The sequence below is a fragment of the Pristis pectinata genome, chromosome 4 (genome assembly GCF_009764475.1).
Source record: "Pristis pectinata isolate sPriPec2 chromosome 4, sPriPec2.1.pri, whole genome shotgun sequence".
NCBI classification, from domain to species: domain Eukaryota; kingdom Metazoa; phylum Chordata; class Chondrichthyes; order Rhinopristiformes; family Pristidae; genus Pristis; species Pristis pectinata.
This window is the reverse complement of record NC_067408.1, coordinates 25,634,733-25,653,236: the sequence shown is the minus strand read 5'-3', so window position 1 is coordinate 25,653,236 and position 18,504 is coordinate 25,634,733. Positions and strand designations below refer to the sequence as shown.

The 18,504-nt window shown below is 38.9% G+C and overlaps 1 protein-coding gene across 3 annotated transcripts in view; it reads right to left on the bottom strand.

Moving 5' to 3' along the window:
* The window catches only part of LOC127569902 (pterin-4-alpha-carbinolamine dehydratase 2-like), a 39,107-nt gene that overhangs the window by 8,263 nt on the left and 12,340 nt on the right, over positions 1-18,504 (bottom strand). Inside the window, exons 2-3 of one of the 3 annotated variants that reach the window (XM_052014946.1) lie at positions 14,887-15,018; positions 11,959-12,019 (exon numbers count right to left, since the gene is read on the bottom strand). The exons of 1 other annotated variant lie outside the window; for it this stretch is intronic. In XM_052014946.1, coding sequence (XP_051870906.1) covers positions 11,959-12,019; positions 14,887-14,942 — 117 coding nt within the window. In that variant the 5' untranslated portion in view covers positions 14,943-15,018. The remainder of the gene's footprint in view (positions 1-11,958; positions 12,020-14,886; positions 15,019-18,504) is intronic. One more of the 3 variants, XM_052014945.1, reaches the window with a different exon arrangement.

Genomic DNA, 18,504 nt, shown 5'->3' with positions numbered 1-18,504 from the left:
TACAAGTGATTAGTAACATATACTGCTATTGTGTCTGTTCAGCCACTTCTGTGTCACTCTAATAATCATTGAAATGATCACAAACAGAAAGAAAAATGTCTTCAAAGAGAGTTCTTTCAGTAACAAAATGACTACATATTAATAGACGCCTTTCTGTCTTTATTCCAACCCCTCAATCTAGCTGCTGACAAACTTTGCAGTGATTGCTCTGCAATTACTGAGCAAGGAAACTTCTAGCAATTATGCACTGATATGCAGGCATACCTCATTCAAATGTTTCATGGAACCAATTTCCATTCTACAGCACAAACTATTCTCTGTTCCCTATGAGAGTTTCCTTTTATAATATTTAGATCAATTTCAAACCATTGGGTAGCCATTGGACAGAAAATCCAGCCCATTAATTGTCTCCATTTGTACTAAATAACCCTTTGAGATGATAGAGGTAGTTAATTCCCAAGCTCTTTTTATAGCAATCCAATTTACTAAAAATTCACTTTCACACACTTCCCTTTTCAAAACCACTTTCCACTCCATGATTATCACAAGTTTAAGCTCTTCCTCAGATAGTCCTCTTGGTTGGTAATTGGTGTCACTTCCCTGAGGAACACAAGCATCTTACTTCCCAAGACCTACCTATAGTATAGCAATATTCAGGAGCCTAGTAATCAGGATTCTAGAGATCAGAATTAAATATTGTATCCCTCACTTCATACATGTCACCTGAGATTGTGTCTATTACATTCCCCCACATGGCACACAAGGGGTTTTCTATCAAAATTAATACACACCGGTTAAAATTGATGTCAATGATTTCTAATGAATCATGCTGCCCTTAAGAATTTCTAACTTCAAGACTACAGAGCCAAAATTTTTTTTAAGTTTCTGGTCCTTGACCAAAAACATGCACGGACCTCAGTTAAAACTCCTAAAATGAACCCTAATCCATCCCTATTTCCCCACCCCCTGCCCCTTACACACCATCCAATCATCCAGCATTTTCTACTCGTTAGTTTCTGCTGCCAGGAACTGGAACAAGCACCTATATCACTTGAAATGGCAGTGATTTGCCAGGCCCCCTCTCCACTGGACCAACAATCCACTCTCACAGAACAGAGCACAGACAGTTCTCTATGCTCATAACAGAAACGTCCTCACAATCAGGTGCTGCTTCCTGCAACAAATTTTAAAAATGGTTTCACAAATTCCTGTCACCTTAAGTATCAAGCAAGGCAAAACCCTTGCCTCATTTCTGCATCAGGCAGAGCCCCAAACTGCCGACATCTGACAGTTCACATTCTTCACTGGCCTGCTTGCCAGTCTCCCCTTTTAAACTGATCATATTCACTTAATTTTAAACAAATATAAAATCTCACCTTGATTACAACAGTAATTATATTTTGCAAATGCAACATCCATATTCAAAAAAAGGATGGAAACAGAAAGCAGATGATTAAAGGCCAATACCTTAATATGTCTCATTGGGGAATGCTGGAATCTTTAGAACATAGAACAGTATAGTACAGGAACAGGAAGTAACAAGGTTTTAAGAGAAATCATAATACAATTAATCAGAGTCAATACTCTTTTACTAAAAGGCAATTGTGGTTTACAATTTATCAAGAGTTCTTTGCAGATGTAAACAGCAGGGTCGATAAAGGGGAACCAGTAGAAGTGGCGTAGTTATATTTCCAAAAGGCATTCAGTAAGATGCTACACAAGTCAAAAACTCGCGACACCAGGTGTGTTAGCATAGATAGAAGATAAGCTAAATAATAGAGAATAGAATCAGGATAAATGGATAATTTTTACTGGTGGGGCCTCAACTATACACAGTGACTTAGATGAAGAGACAGCAGGTATTATAGCCAAATTTGCTGACAGTACAAAGATAGTTGGGAGGAAAACACAGAGTCTGCCAAAGAGATATGGATAGGTTAAGTGAGTGGGCAAAAATTTGGTTGATGGAATACCATATTGGGAAATATTTGTTATTTTTTGGTAGGAGAATGAAAAGCAAGCTACTGTTTAAATGGAGAGATTCTATGGGATTCTGCTATACAGGTGGTATCTAGACATCCTCATTCAGGCACGGTAGTGTAGCGGTTAGCATAACACTATTACAGGGCCAGTGACCTGGGTTCAATTCCTGCCGCTGTCTGTAAGGAGTTTGTACGTTCTCCCCGTGTCTGCGTGGGCTTCCTCCGGGTGCTCCGCTTTCCTCCCACATTCCAAAGACGTACGAGTTAAGAAGTTGTGGGCATGCTATGTTGGCGCCTGAAGCATGGCGACCCTTGCAGACTGCCCCCAGAACACTCTACGCAAAAAAAAATACATTTCATTGTGTTTCAATGTACATGTGACTGATAAAGATGTCTTATCTTATGATGTATGAAACGGAAAGTTGACATGCAATTACAGCAAGTAATTAATGCAGCAAATGGAATCATGGAATTTATTGCAAGGAGGACAGAGTATAAAAGTAGGGAAGTTTTTCTGCACTATATAGAGTGTTGGTGAGACCATACCTAGAGTACTGCATGCAGTTTTGGTGTCCTTATCCAAAGAGATATACTTGCACAAGATGCAGTCCTGAGCAGATTCATTAGATTGATCCCTGAGACAAATGGGTTGTATTAAGAGAAGAAAATTGGCTTGTACGTGTTGCAGTTTAGAAGAATGAGGGGATGATCTTATGGAAACACACGAGATACTGAGGTGGCTTTACAGGGTGGATGTTGAGAGAATGTTTCACCTGGCGTGGGAATCTAGAACAAGGGAATAGAGCCTCAGAAAAAAATGGGTTGCTCATTTTAGGCAAAGGTGGGAAAGAATTTCCTCTCTCAAAGGACTGTGAATCTTGAAATTATCTACCCTAGTGAGCTGTGGAGATCAAGTCAATGCAGAAATGGAGAGATTTTTGGACTATTGGGAACTATAGGGCTATGGGGAATAGGCAGGAAAATGGAGCAAAGCCAAGATCAGATCTTATTAAAATGGCAGAAAAGCCTCAAGGGGCCATATATCCTTCTCCTGCTCCTGTCCCTAATGTCTTAAACACTGGTGCAAAGCAAAATTAGCTTCAGATTCACAATTCAATAATCAAGGCTTGGAAAAAAACAGAAAAGCACGAATCTTTATAAATATCAATTTTATAACACAAAGTCTAAAACCATTAGAATGTCCTTTATGGCAAGTTCTCTAAAGATCAAACCTTTTAATGAAGTGAGAGTTCAGGTAAATATACCCATCCAGACACTCCTTCACCTCCTCTCCATATACGAAGACCTACTGTCTATAGAAATCTGAACTGAATGTACCTCAACATCCAGAAGTGAGAAATTGTACTATGCATCATCCAGGCTCCTCAAATTTGGATTTACTTTATTTTTGTTTACATTTGAATTCATTGGAAGAAGTCTGTCAAAAAAAAACTCCCACCAAGAAAATGAGCACTGGCAATTTAAAGACTAATTTTCCAAATCAATTCTTGTGGCAATCTTAATTAATTCATGTCTAATATGCCTCAAGAAGGGTCTTTTTTGAACCAGTGGGCTCTAGAAAATTCCAACGCTAATCAGGTAAATTAGAACTCTATTATTTAAGTGGTGTCTTATTATCCTTTAAATATTTGCAGTGTACAAGCATACCAACTTCATTGAGCTTAGCTGCCTATAAAAAGGAAAGAAGTTCGGATACAGTCCTGTATTTGGGTTTCATACTTAATGATGTTTGACATTTTTCACATCTCATCATGTGATCTATCATTAAGTGTAATTACTTTGCATGGTATCTGTCTTGAGACCCAATTAAAGTAATTGTAGGATTCCGGCAACAAAACCTTCCTTAATTTGGCTAGAATCTGTACTTCTTCAACTTTGATTAAATGAAAATTTAAGAAGCTGCAAAAAGTTTTATTACATGCTCTGTCATGATGCATCATTACTCATCTGTACTATATCTAAGGATCATATTTCAAATCATGAAGAGCCAAAATTTGGCTACCAGTTGCTTAAAGATTTGTGATCAAAACACCAGACAAGCAAAAAAAAATGCTGATGCAGCCTTTCACATATAATTGAATCTTTCTGGATATAATTGAAGCAATTTGGGTGTTTTAATCAAACACAATAACCCAATGTTATAGAAACAGAACCATAATCAAAAAATTGCAAGGGGGAAATCAGTTCAAGCCAGATGTATTTTACTTTAGCTTTTCTATGACACTGTGAGACTTTTTAAATAATAGAATCGGGTATCCCACAGTGATATTCTAACATAGGACATCCTTAAGTGTTGGGATATGGATTTCAAGTCCATGATTGTTCATAGAAAGTAGGCTGTGCTGTCAGTATTACAATAGACACTACACAGCAGGAGTGGGAGTAGTGGGGAAGAAAGAAAAACAGAAGGATGAAAAGAAATAATGAAGGTACAGACTCTGACAATTTTTTCTTATTTTAAAATGCCTCCTTAAAATCCCATGCGCAACAGCACCAGGAGGAGTAATCAAGAAACAAAAAGCTGCATATTACAGATGCTGGAAATCTGAGGGGGGGGGGGGGTTAAAGAATGCTGGAATTACTCAGCGGATCAGGCAGCATCTGTGGGCAGACGGCAGGGTTAATGTTTCATGTTAATGACTTTTCATTAGAAGGCCATAGGCCTGAAAGTCAACTCTTGGTTCATTCTCCATAGATGCTGCTGGCCTACTAAGTATTTCTCATACTTTGTTTTCATTTCAAAAAAAACTTCTCCCTGGCAAGACTAAATAGAATGAAAAGACCTGAAAAAGGGAAAATAATGTAAAAGATGCAGTGCAATAATATTGCTTGTGCAGTGTACTGTCGGTCTGATGAGATATAATAAGTGTTCTAACACACCATTTTATTTGCTTTCAGACTTCTGCAGGCAGTATTAGAACATACAAAAGCAGATGCAAGAATGAAGGAGAGTGACACTGAATTCCCTTCAAAACATTCCACCTGCCAAACTTCCATATCTATGAACACTCATCTACATTCCAGAGCCTGGGCCATATCTTAGCAAGCATCAGCTCTGATTACACCTGGCATCGATACCCTAATGTTTAGGATGGGATAGCTTGTAAGGATCCCTGAATGCCATCCAGATAATGTTGCTCTTCAAAATCCAATACCTCACCAGCATTTCACAACTGTGCTGAGACAAAGGCAGAATGAGAAACTTGTTGACAGCTATGAATTTATGTTAACCTCTATTCTAATTAGGTCGGTTGTTTAAAATACTATAAGGTTGAAATAAAAATAGAAATACTTTTATTATTCATTCCCTTAAAGACTGGAAACAAATCTTTCTGTATCTAACTTAAGTGGCTAGCATGTATCTTGACAGTAAGTGCCAGCAGGCCAATTGCCCACATAGTGCAGCTGAGCCTATATTGTGCCCAGGCAGATATATTTTTAATAGAAAATTCAGAGAAACAATCAGCAGCAGGTGCAATGCCATTGACGTTAGTTGTGCCGCTGCCACCTGATAGACTATCATTGGCTGCTCAGCATCAACTGGTGATTGAACTGGGGAACCTAGGATTCTCATAGCTCAGTACTACATTGGGCTTAGCTGGTGTCTATTGGACCAATATGAGGATAACGATGCATGTGAAGTTGAATGTAATCTTTCGAGTTCACTCCACTTAAAAGCTCAGGAAAGACCAAAAATCCTTTCTATTCAAACCACTCTTAACACTGTTTATTGAAACAAATGTGCAAAGATTTTTAGTAAAGATCCTTCCCTCTCAGGAAGTATCCTGAAAAGGATATCTCCTTCAATAACAGAAACCTATATATATTTTCACCTCCAGATATTTGTGATGCTTAGGCTCATTGACCTTGAGTGACTCCACTAAAAGGCCAAATTTAACCACTGTGCTACTATACAGTAAATGGAGGTGGGTTGCAGCCAAGGCTCCAGCCCAATTCAGGGTTATTTCCATAAAATGATCCTACTGTTACATTGCTCGCTCTGTATGAACCCCGTGCCTTGAGCAGTAGTTTTGGGTTGCAAGGAGAGTTCTAAATAATTCACAAGCAATACTTTGCCAAGTTACTGCAGGAATATTAGCTAAAGATAAAAAATGAAGAACCACCAAAACTCCAACCCTAGGTTTTCTGCTCTATTGAAAATAAATGGTTTGCTGGGAAAGGTTACATCTCCTCACTTTTTACATGCCTCATCTGAAGGTTTGCCTTTACAAAAGGGATCAGCTCTATGTGGCCACTGTTGATCTACAACTGTTAGAGGCTGGTCCATTGTTAACTCAACTTGGTCCTACTAAAGAACTTCCAATATAGGCATTACAAGGAACTAGTCAGCAATTAAACTTGTAGGCATTCCCATTAAATAGAGAAAAATAAAATCTGGAATAATTTTGCACACAGAAATTACCAGAGCACAGCTTGTTCAAATCTTAATCCAAATGTCTTCCTCCTAGGAGTTATAATAGTTCAGTGGAGATTTACTTTTTAAAGAAAAACATCATTACTATATAGATCGGAGAATAAAATATTAACTTTGCCATTTGTGAAACAATTCACTGGTGATAGAGTGAGATAGTTGGTTTCCAAACTGCTTTAGCAGATAAAACAACATTGGATAAGATTCTACTTTAAAACCAGCTGTAACTTAATTTAATACAGCACTCCATGTGGAAAATGCATTATAATGTGCATATGGCACATAGGGACAAGTAACATCTCAAGTTACCCCTGGAATGCATTTAATAACTTAATACTGTAGCTGGATATTGTTTTACTGGAACCCCATGTTTTAAATCTCAATGTATTGGAAACGCAACAGATTTTACTCTCTGCCCTGAAGATATCTTCAAATTTAATAAATAACTTATATTGCTGATTTAAAAGAAACAAAAATAAAATTCAATTCAATCTCATTCCTTTTCTATCAATAAAGCTTCAAAGCCTGCAGCTGGTCTTCAGCTGGAATCTTATCCAATGTTGCTTTACCTGTTAAAGCAGTTTGGAAAGCTACCTATCTCACTATTACCAGTGAATTGTTTCATAAATGGTGAGACAATACATATAGGAGCTCTGTAAGGTTTAGTTTGCCCAAACATTTGTCTAATGATATATCTGAACCATGAGCTGCATTTACCTTCCAGTTAAACATAGCAATTGCAGCAAACTGACAGGGGGCATGTTGGTGTCAGTACTCCATCTTAAACCAAGTCGCCCATCAACCTACATCTAACTGAGAGGACTAGTCACAGATAACACTTGGATTTTTTTTTTGAAAAAGGACATCTTTGTATCCCAACTTCATTCTTTAAAAAAAATTAGATTTGATCAAAAGCAATTGGACCAATCCAGCATGAACTTTAGCCTGTCTCTGCAGGTTGGATCCACTCTCTGCTTTATTTACAAATATAATGTTCAGTACTGAATATCTTCTTCCTAGCATGGCCCTCTTTCAATCAGAATACTACATTAGCTGGATTTCAATATTTCTATGTTCCTTTCCATCTCTTGGCCTCAAACCCATTAACTCACAGGGTGTGAATCAGTTGCACCAACACAGTAGGCACTAATTTCAGAAAAGGCACTTCAGCTGCAAGAACTGTGGAAACATGACAATTGGTTTCACTATCTCCTGGAGAAACTAAAGGCTAAACAAAGGCAAAAAGGCTGCTCAACTGCTTAGTGATTAACCCCAAAATGAATACTGCAATATAAAATATAGAAGAGCTGCAACACGAGGCATGTACAGATAGGACAGGTTAAGACTAATGCACTCTTTATCAGAACCAAAGTTAAAAGTGAGAGTACTCTCCTAGGGCTGCAAAAACCTGAAGCAATAGAAATGTAAGTGGCAGGGTTGGCAGAGGATAGCCTGTACAGCAATCAGTGGCCTGCGTGTGTCTTTGGGGGTGTGGGCAGTAGATAACCTCCAAAGTACTTATCAGAAAATAAAAAAATTGTTGTAAAAATTTCAAAGGTGATATTGTAATAAGTTTAAACAAATGTGCATGAATAGTGAAGCAATGCTTAGAGATCCACACCAATTAGAGAGAAAAAGAAATAAAGCAGAAGAATACAGGCAATCGATGTAGCAGATATGAAATTAAAACAGAAAATCCTAGTGATGCGCCATGGATCACTAGACACATGATAAACAGATCTCCATTAGCGTTGGAAATTCTTTACCAAAACAAGGCACTAATCGTCAACCTGATCCCCTTCCTGTATAAAATTCAGAAGCATGGAACAATAGGACACAGATTTGTCCCCAGATTTTGTGTGTGCAAGCTCAAGACAATTATCTCCCATATAGTAACATGTACAGCTACTTTCTTTGTTGGTGCAAGCTAAAGAAACAATCATGTAATTATGAATTTCACATAAAAAGGGCTATGAACAGCATTACAGTATAACAGTATGCAAGTGGTTAATACAAATTTTAGATAAGCAGATTACACATTTTCTGAGTATTTTTCTTAATACTGCAAACTGTTCAACTCAGATGAAACTATCTATGGACGTGATAGCTAGCTTCAAACTTAAACTTTGGGAATATAACGTTGCTTTCCTTAATTAACATAAACAAATAAAGTATAAAAAAGCACTTCCATTCTACTTGGCCCATGAGCTTCTACAAGTAAATCGGCCAAGAAACATCGCAACAGTCATTGAAATATCATCGCTCTTATTTACATAATGCACTGAAAATATCTATGCAGGCAAAGTGACTAAGTGAAAAGGTTAAAAGAGGATTACAACTTCAAAAAGAATGCTAACTGTAAACAAGCATATGCTAAGTCCCAGACACATCTTGTAATACTCTGTCAGCAAGGACATTTACAAACAACTTCAAGGTTTCATTTTATTAAAATAGCAAATCTTTTTGAGTAGAACCAAGCACAGATAAAAGACTTTCTGTGCACGATGCCTTGCATATATAGTTTATCAGACTTCTGTTAGTCTGCATAATTTAACCAAACCTAATTAAAACTTCTGAATTTATTTAGTTTACCGCGAGAGGTCAAATACCATTTGTATGGGTTACACCTGCAACCAATCAGCACCCAGCCTTTGATAATTAGCAAAAGATTCACTTGCCAAGACCAAATTTGTCAAAAATGAAAGCCTCATGGCCTGGTTTCCTATTGTAGTCATGCCAGTCCTTTTGAGCTATGAAAGAGATAGGAAACTTTCCAATAAAAAAGGCTTTGGTAATGATGTCTCTCTTTCATCCTTACTACTCTGTAGTTAGTTATTCAACATGCATAAATAGCCTCTGGTATCTCACACAGGCAGCTGTTCAACTGAATGATGGACAGCAGAAAAGTCACTGAAGCATGGGTAGATTAATTTTAAGCACAAATTACTAAGTAGCAATCACAGGAAAGCTCACTAGTATTGCTAGAGGCAATAATGCAGCATCCTTCTTCCAGGTAATTCAACAGAAGCCAAGGACCAAACTTCACACTTCCAATTCTATATGGTTTAGCACCAAACAACATTAGCTGTTGTCCAATGGATGAAGTCAACCTATGGGTGGCTTTGTTGGGGTAAAATTAGTAATGATCACCACTTGATATTCAGGTTGGGGTAGCAGTAGGCAAACTTTTTCCAAATCCATACATTTACTTCTGTACGGGGTGCTTGGCCTTACTAAGCAATCAAGAGTTGTTAGCTTTGAAAAGTTATACACTGTACAATTCTCTCATCACCAACACAGATGCTATTCCTTTTTTGGGAGGGAAGCAAACCTAGACTGCATCTGCCTCAACTTCCTACGTCAGTAAGTATGCTTAAACAGCATGCAGGGAGTGCCATTCTAGAACTAATACTGTGCTGGGGTCCTTACAAATGTTATGCCATGAGTACCAATGTAACTATAACCATGGTTTAAGTATAATTAGTGGGATGTGAAATATCATTGGATTCTTTGCCCGAGGGCCGTGTATGGTCAGTCATCAAGTTCATTTAGATTTTCGGGGCAATGGGACTGGGTGGGATTGGCAGTGATCTTACTGAACACTGGAGCAGGCACAAAAAAGAAAAGCACACCTACTTTTTACATTCTTATAATAAGGCAGTATACAAATGAATGTCTTTTTTCTTGCCACGTGTCCAGCTAGAGATTAAAAAAAAACAAACTAAATCAAGTTTTCACATTGCTAGAAACCAATGAATTCCACAGATGTGCAACTTTGCCTTTTATTCACTGACACCGTCAATTTACTGCAAGCTTTCTACTATGGTGGCTGAAAGTATATTTATGATATTCTGCAAGCTTAAGGTATTTATTTCCCATCACTCAAACCTGAAACAATTTGCCACGGGGAATAAAAATCCAAGAACATTAATCCTTCTGAAAGTTCAGACTTGCAAAATAGCTGACTCTCTCTCCTTCGACGATGGTTCTAGTATAGGGAGCAACAGGTAAAACTTTATCCTATTGCCCGATTGGATAGCTCCCTTGTGCCAGTGCACATTGATCATTGTGACACTGACCTGATAGAGTTTTACCTATTGCTCCCCTTTCCAGAACCATTGACAAAGAAGGAGAGTGAGTCAGCTATTTTGCAAGCATGAACTTCCACAAGGATTAATGTTCTTGCATTTTTATACCCAATGGCAAATTGTTTTAGATTTTAATGATGGGAAATAAATATCATAAGAGAAATTTTTAAACAATAATTGGTATTTTGGAAGCTTGCAACCTTTAGAAATTGACAGAGTAGGCTCTTAGCTTATTTTTTTTTAATTCAGTGCATCTTGAATCTCAAAGACTCATAATAGATTTTAATTAAGATTGAGTAGTAGAATGCAATTATAATCAGGCACATCAATGTACAGATTCTCAACAGCAGACCATCACAGTCACATTATAGTTTGCATAATATGAGCCTGCATAAAGTATTTGTTTCCAGTGCATTGATCCCTGAATAGCAGTATATGCATGAATGTACACCACGTTCCACTCCCAACGACAAGCACCATCTTAAGAATATTGGGATTCCCAGGTGGCTGCAAAAATGTCACACGTTCCAAAGAACAGAGGGGTGACAAATGTACAAATCCCAACCAAAATAAAAACGTTTCACCCCCTTCTGCCTTCTCCTTGTCCTTCAAGTTTTTGAAAGACAAGGAGGAGGCAGAAGGGAATGAAAAGTTGATGGAATTAACTTACTGGAATGTGTACATCTGTGCAATCCAATTCATCTGATCCAGCAATTCAATTCCAACATATTTTCATGGACCATTCATGACTATAAAGTCTTGACTTCATTTTTCAGTTTCGACCACCTTTTGTTTAGTGCTAGGCCATGCCCAAAATCCTGAATTTACACACTATATTAGTATCAATCTTCAAGTGAACACAATTTACAATTTTCATTTTACTTTGCAAAGCTGCAAAATTAAATAATCATAAACACTTAGAAGAAAGTGAAATGATACATTTACATGGACTGTACACTAGCTGATACACCACTTTAGTGCAATGTAATTACAAGTAGAAATTTAAATGAACTTTTGTTAATTTGTACTTAATTTTCATTTCACATAAAAGGGTATATTTACCTGATCAGCTTCTTTTTTCTTCTTTGCATTAAATGTACTTCCACGATCCCCAAAATATAACACCAACGAATGCCATTACTAGTCAACTGTTACATTTGTTTTGTCACCATAGTGAAGTATAAAATACAACGCCCGCTCTATGGTACTGCCAGTGTTCTAATCCCCCACCTTCCTCCACAGTCCCTGTAAATGTTTATGGTTACACACGCAGGAGATACAGAATGTTGAGGTGATACTAGAAAGGGGATTTCTTTCTTGTAATATCCTTGGAAGTTTGTATTAATTGCAAGACTTTTAAAAAAAATAGCGCAGCTCCAGTTGTCCAGAACTGACAGTCACATCATGTCTTTCTGTAATGTTATAAAGTGCATACCTTGTAATGGAGTTGCTTATCTTTAGTCAATTGATTTGTGCTACTTTGCACTGTCTTGAGCCTAGAATCAAAAAAAACAGCTTTCTGCAGAATGGATGTTAGCAAACTTGACCCCACCATTTGAGAAGGATGAGAGAGAGAGAAAAAACAGGGAACGACTGACCTGTTAACATAACATCAGTGGTAAGGATGATTGAAGTCACGGTCAAAACGTCATACAGCACAGAAACAGACCCTTCGGCCCGCCACGCCCATGCCGCCTTTGTACCTGCCGACACTAATCGTAGGGCGAACCAGGAGCAGAGATGGACAGAACGAAGGGACAACCGACCCAGGAATGCGCAACAGGAATCGGCCGCAGGGTGAAGCAGGGAGAGTAGGGCCATTAAAAGCAGACCACGAAATGTAAGGAGGTGCCAGGTGATGAACTGGCGCACCAGGTAGGGTGAAGCATGAACAGTCTGCGAAAGCAGAGCGAACCATATGGAGGGCACGGAGGTGGCGGGCGGCAGAGAGCAGCTCAGAGGCAGCGGGATGGTCTGCAGTGGAAAAGGCAAACTGGGTGCGGACTCGGCAGGGTGAAGCTGAAACGGACGTGGAAGGGTGACGGCAGAGCGGACCTGAGAGGAATACGGCAGGGCGGAGCTCAAGCGGACGTGGAAGGGTGAGGGTAGAGCGGACCTGAAAGGAATACGGTCAGGTGGAGCTCGAGCGGACATGAAAGGGAGAGGGCCGAGCGGACTGTGTAGGGTGAACCAGGAGCGGGGTTGAACAGAGTGGATGGGCTACTAAACAAGAAATACACAACAGTAATCAGCCGATGATGGAATTTATTAAGAAAGATGTAACAAAAGATTATCTCAAAAAGAGTAATGGGATTGAGCAGAGTCAGCATGGATTAATTAAATGGAAAACATGTTGACTAATGCACAGGAGTTCTTCAAGGATGTGATTAGTAAAGTAGACAAGGGGGTGAACCAGTGGATTTGTATTTTCATAAGGTTTTCATTAAGGTTCGACGCAGGAGAATAGTCAATAAGTTTAGAGTACATGGAAGTGGAGGCAATGTACAAAGTGGTATTGATTGCAAACTGAAAGCAAAGAGTAGGAATAAACAGTTCTTTCTCAGGTTGGCAGGCTGTGACCAATGGGGTACCACAGGGATCAGTTCTTGGGCCCCAGCTATTTACAAACTGTATTACTGATTTAGCTGAAAAGTGTCTAAGCGTCATATTCCCAAGTATGCTGATGATACAAATCCAGGTGGGATTATGAGTGAAGAAGAGGATATAAAAGAGGAAAGAAGGAGCTACAGACAAGTCGAGTAAGTAGGCAACAATGTGCACAAAGCAGAAAAGCAGATTATTTTTAAATAGTGAAAGACTGGAAAACATTGATGTTCAAAGGTACCTAGGTGAGCTTGTATACAAGTCACTGAAAGTAAACATGTGGTTGCAGCATCCAGTCACAAAGACAAATCGTATGTTGGCTTTTACTACAAGAGAATTTGACCATAGGAGTAAAACTGTCTTATTCCACTAACATAGAGGCTCGTTAAGACCACCCTTAAAGCATTGTGTACAGTTTCAGTCCCCTAACCTAAAAGAGGATTATAAAATGATTCACCAGATTGGTTCCTAGGATGGCAGGGAAGAGGAAGTGAGTAGAAAAGGCCTGTATTCTCCATCATTGAGAAGCGATCTCATTGAAACTTACAATGTTTGTTTTTGTTTAGAAACAGGGCTTGAAAGGGTGGATGCTGGGAGAATGTTTCCCCTGGCTGAGTCAAGAACAGTCCTCATGGTCTTAGAATAAGGGGTGACCACATAAGACTGAAATGAAGAGGTTAATCTTTGGGATTGTCTCAAATTTTGGGATTGGCTCAATTCACCATGTTCATTCAAAACAGAAATTAGCAGATTTCTTGCTGTTGATGGAATCAAGGGACACGGAGATATTGCAGGAAAATGGAGTTGAGATAGAAGATAAGCCACGATTTTGATGAATGATGTCACAGGCTCAAGGGGCCAAATGGCCTTTGCCCACTCCTAATTCTTCAAGTGATTGATATCAATCTGTAGCACAATGTTAACAGAGATAACTTGGGAACAATTTTATCTCCTATGCCACATAATTGCTAGCTAAGACTTCCTTAAATCAATTTCAAGATTGTTTCCAACTAGAAGAAAGGATTTTATAAAATGAAGCTTCCTATTTCACCTGAAGGGTACTAATAATACATACAGGGTTACAGTCCTACAGGCGAGAACAGCCCTCTAATATTTTGCCCACTTATTATGTGGGAATTTAAAACAATCAAATAAATGCCAATGCCATAGAATTATTATATTCAAGTTTAATCCTCAAATATCCATCTTTACACTGTGAAGCACAAATCAGGTGCAGGAGTCTGCAGTTATTCCTTGTCCAGCATAACAAACATTGTGGATAATAAAACACTAGTTGAGATCAACTAACACAGAAATATCCAAGTATTATACTTGGGCATTATTAGTTTCTATGGCTCAGATCCAAAGAGCCCACAGGAAACACAATGGAGATTTTCATTCCAACAGACTGCTAATTAAATATGGACACAAAAAAAGGTGAATGAACATGGCTCCAACCAACTATGGCACTCCATCCCTCTCCAGTAGAAAATATTTTCTATTTGTTTTCACTCACTTTTTCCATGAAATCAACAGGAGTAATTTCAGCCCCACATCCATGCAACACAAGGCTTTATTTGTTTTAAACCAATTATCATTTAACATCCCACTACCCAAGTTGTGCATATGGCTTTTTTTTTAAAAGCACCTCAACAAGCCCAGTTTATATGTGCTTTACACTAAGGAAAGAACACAAAATGTTTGTTGGAATGATTACTGCAAGTTCTGGTAACTATTATTTGAATACAAAATAATGTACCTGGTTAAAGTTCTTGAATGAAAATTCTTTAAAAAGTGCATCTCTGTCTTCAACATCTTCCCACCCTGCTGCTTTTAATTCTGGGAGAAGTTGTTCCCTTTCTTCTGGAGTTAACCACTGGCTCTGTGAAGCCTAGAAGAATACAAGGCATAAGACTGTCATGGAGTTAGGAAGGGTGCATCAATAAGTTCTGAAATATTTTCCATCCTGGGAAAAAGACCCTGACCATCTACCCTATCTATGCCCCTCATAATTTTATATACTTCTATCAAGTCATCCCCTCAGCCTCCGACACACAAGAGAAAGCAATTCAAGTTTGTGCAACCTCTCCTTGTAGTTTATAGTCAGCCAATCCAGGCAACATCCTGGTGAACCTCTTGTGCACTCTCTCCAAAGCCTCCACATCTCTCCTATTGTGTGGAGACCAGAACTGTGAAATGTGTAACAGTTCCACCGACTTAAGGGAATCACAGAGAATCTTGAGTTCCTTTGGACGGAGCACAGAGGCCCAGCATAAGCGGCGGGAGGAGCGCATCACCCCCCACAAGCCTGCCCTGTCAAGCACCTCCTGCCCCACCCATGGCAGGGTCTATAGGCCCTACCTTGGCCTCATCAACCACTTCAGAACCCACATAAATGGAGCTGAAGCAGGTCATCTTCTACCACATGGCACCACCCAAGAAGAAGGAAATGGGCAATCTTTGTGATAAAGGATATGTCAAATCACACACCCTCATTACAAACTGCCTGAACTGGCCTAACAGTCACCATTCAACATATGTATCTTCTGGAGTTGCTAATGGAAGCCAAGGGCAATAGCTCAATTCTCCCCATGTTTAACTGCAAAAAAATTCTAACAAAAAAAACTGGGACAAGTAATCTAACATATAGAGACAACTGAGAGTCAAATGTCAATGTGGAGCTGTGTTTGTGAAAACTGGTTGTTCTCATTAGACAATGGTACTAAGATACTGTCTGCATCTGTGTTGGTTGGGGGGGGGGTGAGGGGGAGAGAGGATAGTTAAACAAAAAGATCCTTGATTGACGCAAGTGATTAAGCAGGTGCAGGGGTAAAAAGCCTTTGTTAGAGAGGCTCAGTCTATCATTGGATAGGCAAGAACAGAACCACACAGACACTGGAGAAAGATATAATAACGCACCACTATTATACAGTTACAGGAGATAATAATGAGATAAACAATCACACAATTAATGAGAAGAGATAAACAATTACTGAGAATATCAATTAATTTGGGTAATTTCTGTGCTCTGACAGGAATATCTGGGATATTTAAACAAGCTTTAGTAGGAAAGTAGGGAACAAACTTGGGAGACAGCAACATACTCCAGGCTTTTTAAATGTAAAAGTGGAGAAGGGGAATTGGTTTACAACGGTAGCAGATAGTGTTCAAGAAAGAACTACTTACAATAAAATGTTTCAGGTAGTCCACATTCTACCAAGAGAACATGCAAATGCATGCACAGTTTAACAGTAAAAGTTACAAATTTTATTTGCGCTTTACGTCATCAAAGGTTTGATCAATTCTGAAATGCTCCAGCAGCAAAAGCCTTTCTTCTTACAATTTCTTAAATTCACCACAAGATGGCAAATCATTTCAAACCAGAATTCAACCACCTTAAGTTTAGTTAATTTTTTTAAAATTTTACTTACAGCACGGTAACAGGCCCTTCCGGCCTAATGAGTCCGCGCTGCCCATTTTAAACCCAAATTAACCTACCCATACGTCTTTGCAATGTGGGAGGAAACCGGAGCACCCAGAGGAAACCCACGCAGACATGGGAGAACGTACAAACTCCTTACAGACAGCAACGGGAATTGAACCCCAATCGCTGGCGAAAAAGAAAACAATCTTCATATCTATTGCCTTAGCTTTGGAATAACATCTTTGTATTATTGAAACTGTCAAATAGATTCAAAATAAAATTTCTTTTAAGATTACCTGCTAATACCATTATTTTTTCTATAACAGCCGGGCTTTTGAAAAGTTCACTACGTGCACGTTTGTGGAATCGTGAGCCTGCAGTGATAGGCAATCACATCATCCAGAAGAGCATATTAAGTAGATCTTAGAGTAAATGCAGAGAACTAGATTATACTCATGATATGTTATAATGCCACTGTGCTGTGACATCGAATTCTGTAAGAACAAAGGATATATCAACCTCAATGAAATGGTGAAAATAAATTGGAAAAAATATTTAAGCTTGAAGATGGAATTTAATGCATACAAGCATAAAGTGTTTGACTCTCAGAGACCTATTGTAATGCTCAGCCACTCCAAGTACTTTTATTGATACAAGGACATACTGCACATTTGCAGCAATTAAGACCTAGCCAGAATGCCCTTTGAAAAGGTCATTAGCAGGGGTCAGAAGCAAGTAGAAAGGACTGTACTTTAACATTTCTGAGTCAAGGCAAGTTAATCTGGATCATGCATGTGAGAGGATTTACTTCCTTTGCATTCAGCAAAAAAAAATGCATGCATCGTTTAGAAAATAGTTCTTATACATGCTTTTCAGACATACTTTCCCTCTGAAATTGATCACTCAACTGCACTCATGTATAGTACCAATATTTAAACTTTAGATTACCTTCAATGATGGAGTTCCCTCAACCTTTTTCAACTATCAAACTTCCACCGTTTAGAATAACTCTAGCCATTATTACACTAACTCTTGTTGCTCTAATGATAATACTAATGATTTGGATGAGAATGCAGGTAGCATGATTTGTAAGTTTGCAGAACACCAAAATTGGTGGTCTAGTGGATAGTGGGGAAGGCTCTCTAAGGTCACAACAGAATCTAGATCAACTGGGAAAGTGGGCAAAGGAACGGCAGATGGAATTTGTGAAGTGATGCATTTGGGAAGTTAAAACAGGCCAGGACGTGGCAGGGCGCTGAGGAATGTTATTGAACAACAAGCCCCTGGGGGTACAAGTACATAGTTCCCTGAGAGTGGTGACACAGGAATCAGTTGGGATATTGGTTACGTGAGATTGGTTGTCATATTGCAGCAGTACAAGACATTGGTGAGATTGCATTTTGAGTATTGTCTGCAGTTCCAGTCACCTAGCTACAGAAGGATACGATTGAGCTACAGAGGGCGCAGCAAAGATTCACAAGGATGTTGGGCCCAGTTACAAGGAGAGATTGGATAGGTTGGGACTGTTTTCCCTGGAACGGAGAAGGTTGAGGGGCAATCTTATAGAAGTTTGTAAAATCATGAGGAGCATAGATAGGATAGTCAAGTCTTTTCCCCAGGTAAGGGGAGTTTAAAACTAGAGGTGAGAGAGGAAACATTTAAAGGGGATCCGAGGGGCAAGTCTTCACACAGAGCGTGGTGGGTATATGTAACGAGCTGCCAAAGGAAGTGGTAGCGGCAGGTACAATTACAATGTTTAAAAGACATTGGAACAGATACATGGATAGGAAAGGTTTAGAAATGACATGGGCCAAATGCAACTAGTTTAGGCAGGCACCTTGATTGGCATGGACGAGTTGGGCTGAAGGGCTTGTTTCTGTGCTGTATAACTCTACGACCCTCAAGTGAAAGCAAATGAAAATGTTGCATTTTATTCAAATGTTTGCCTTTGTA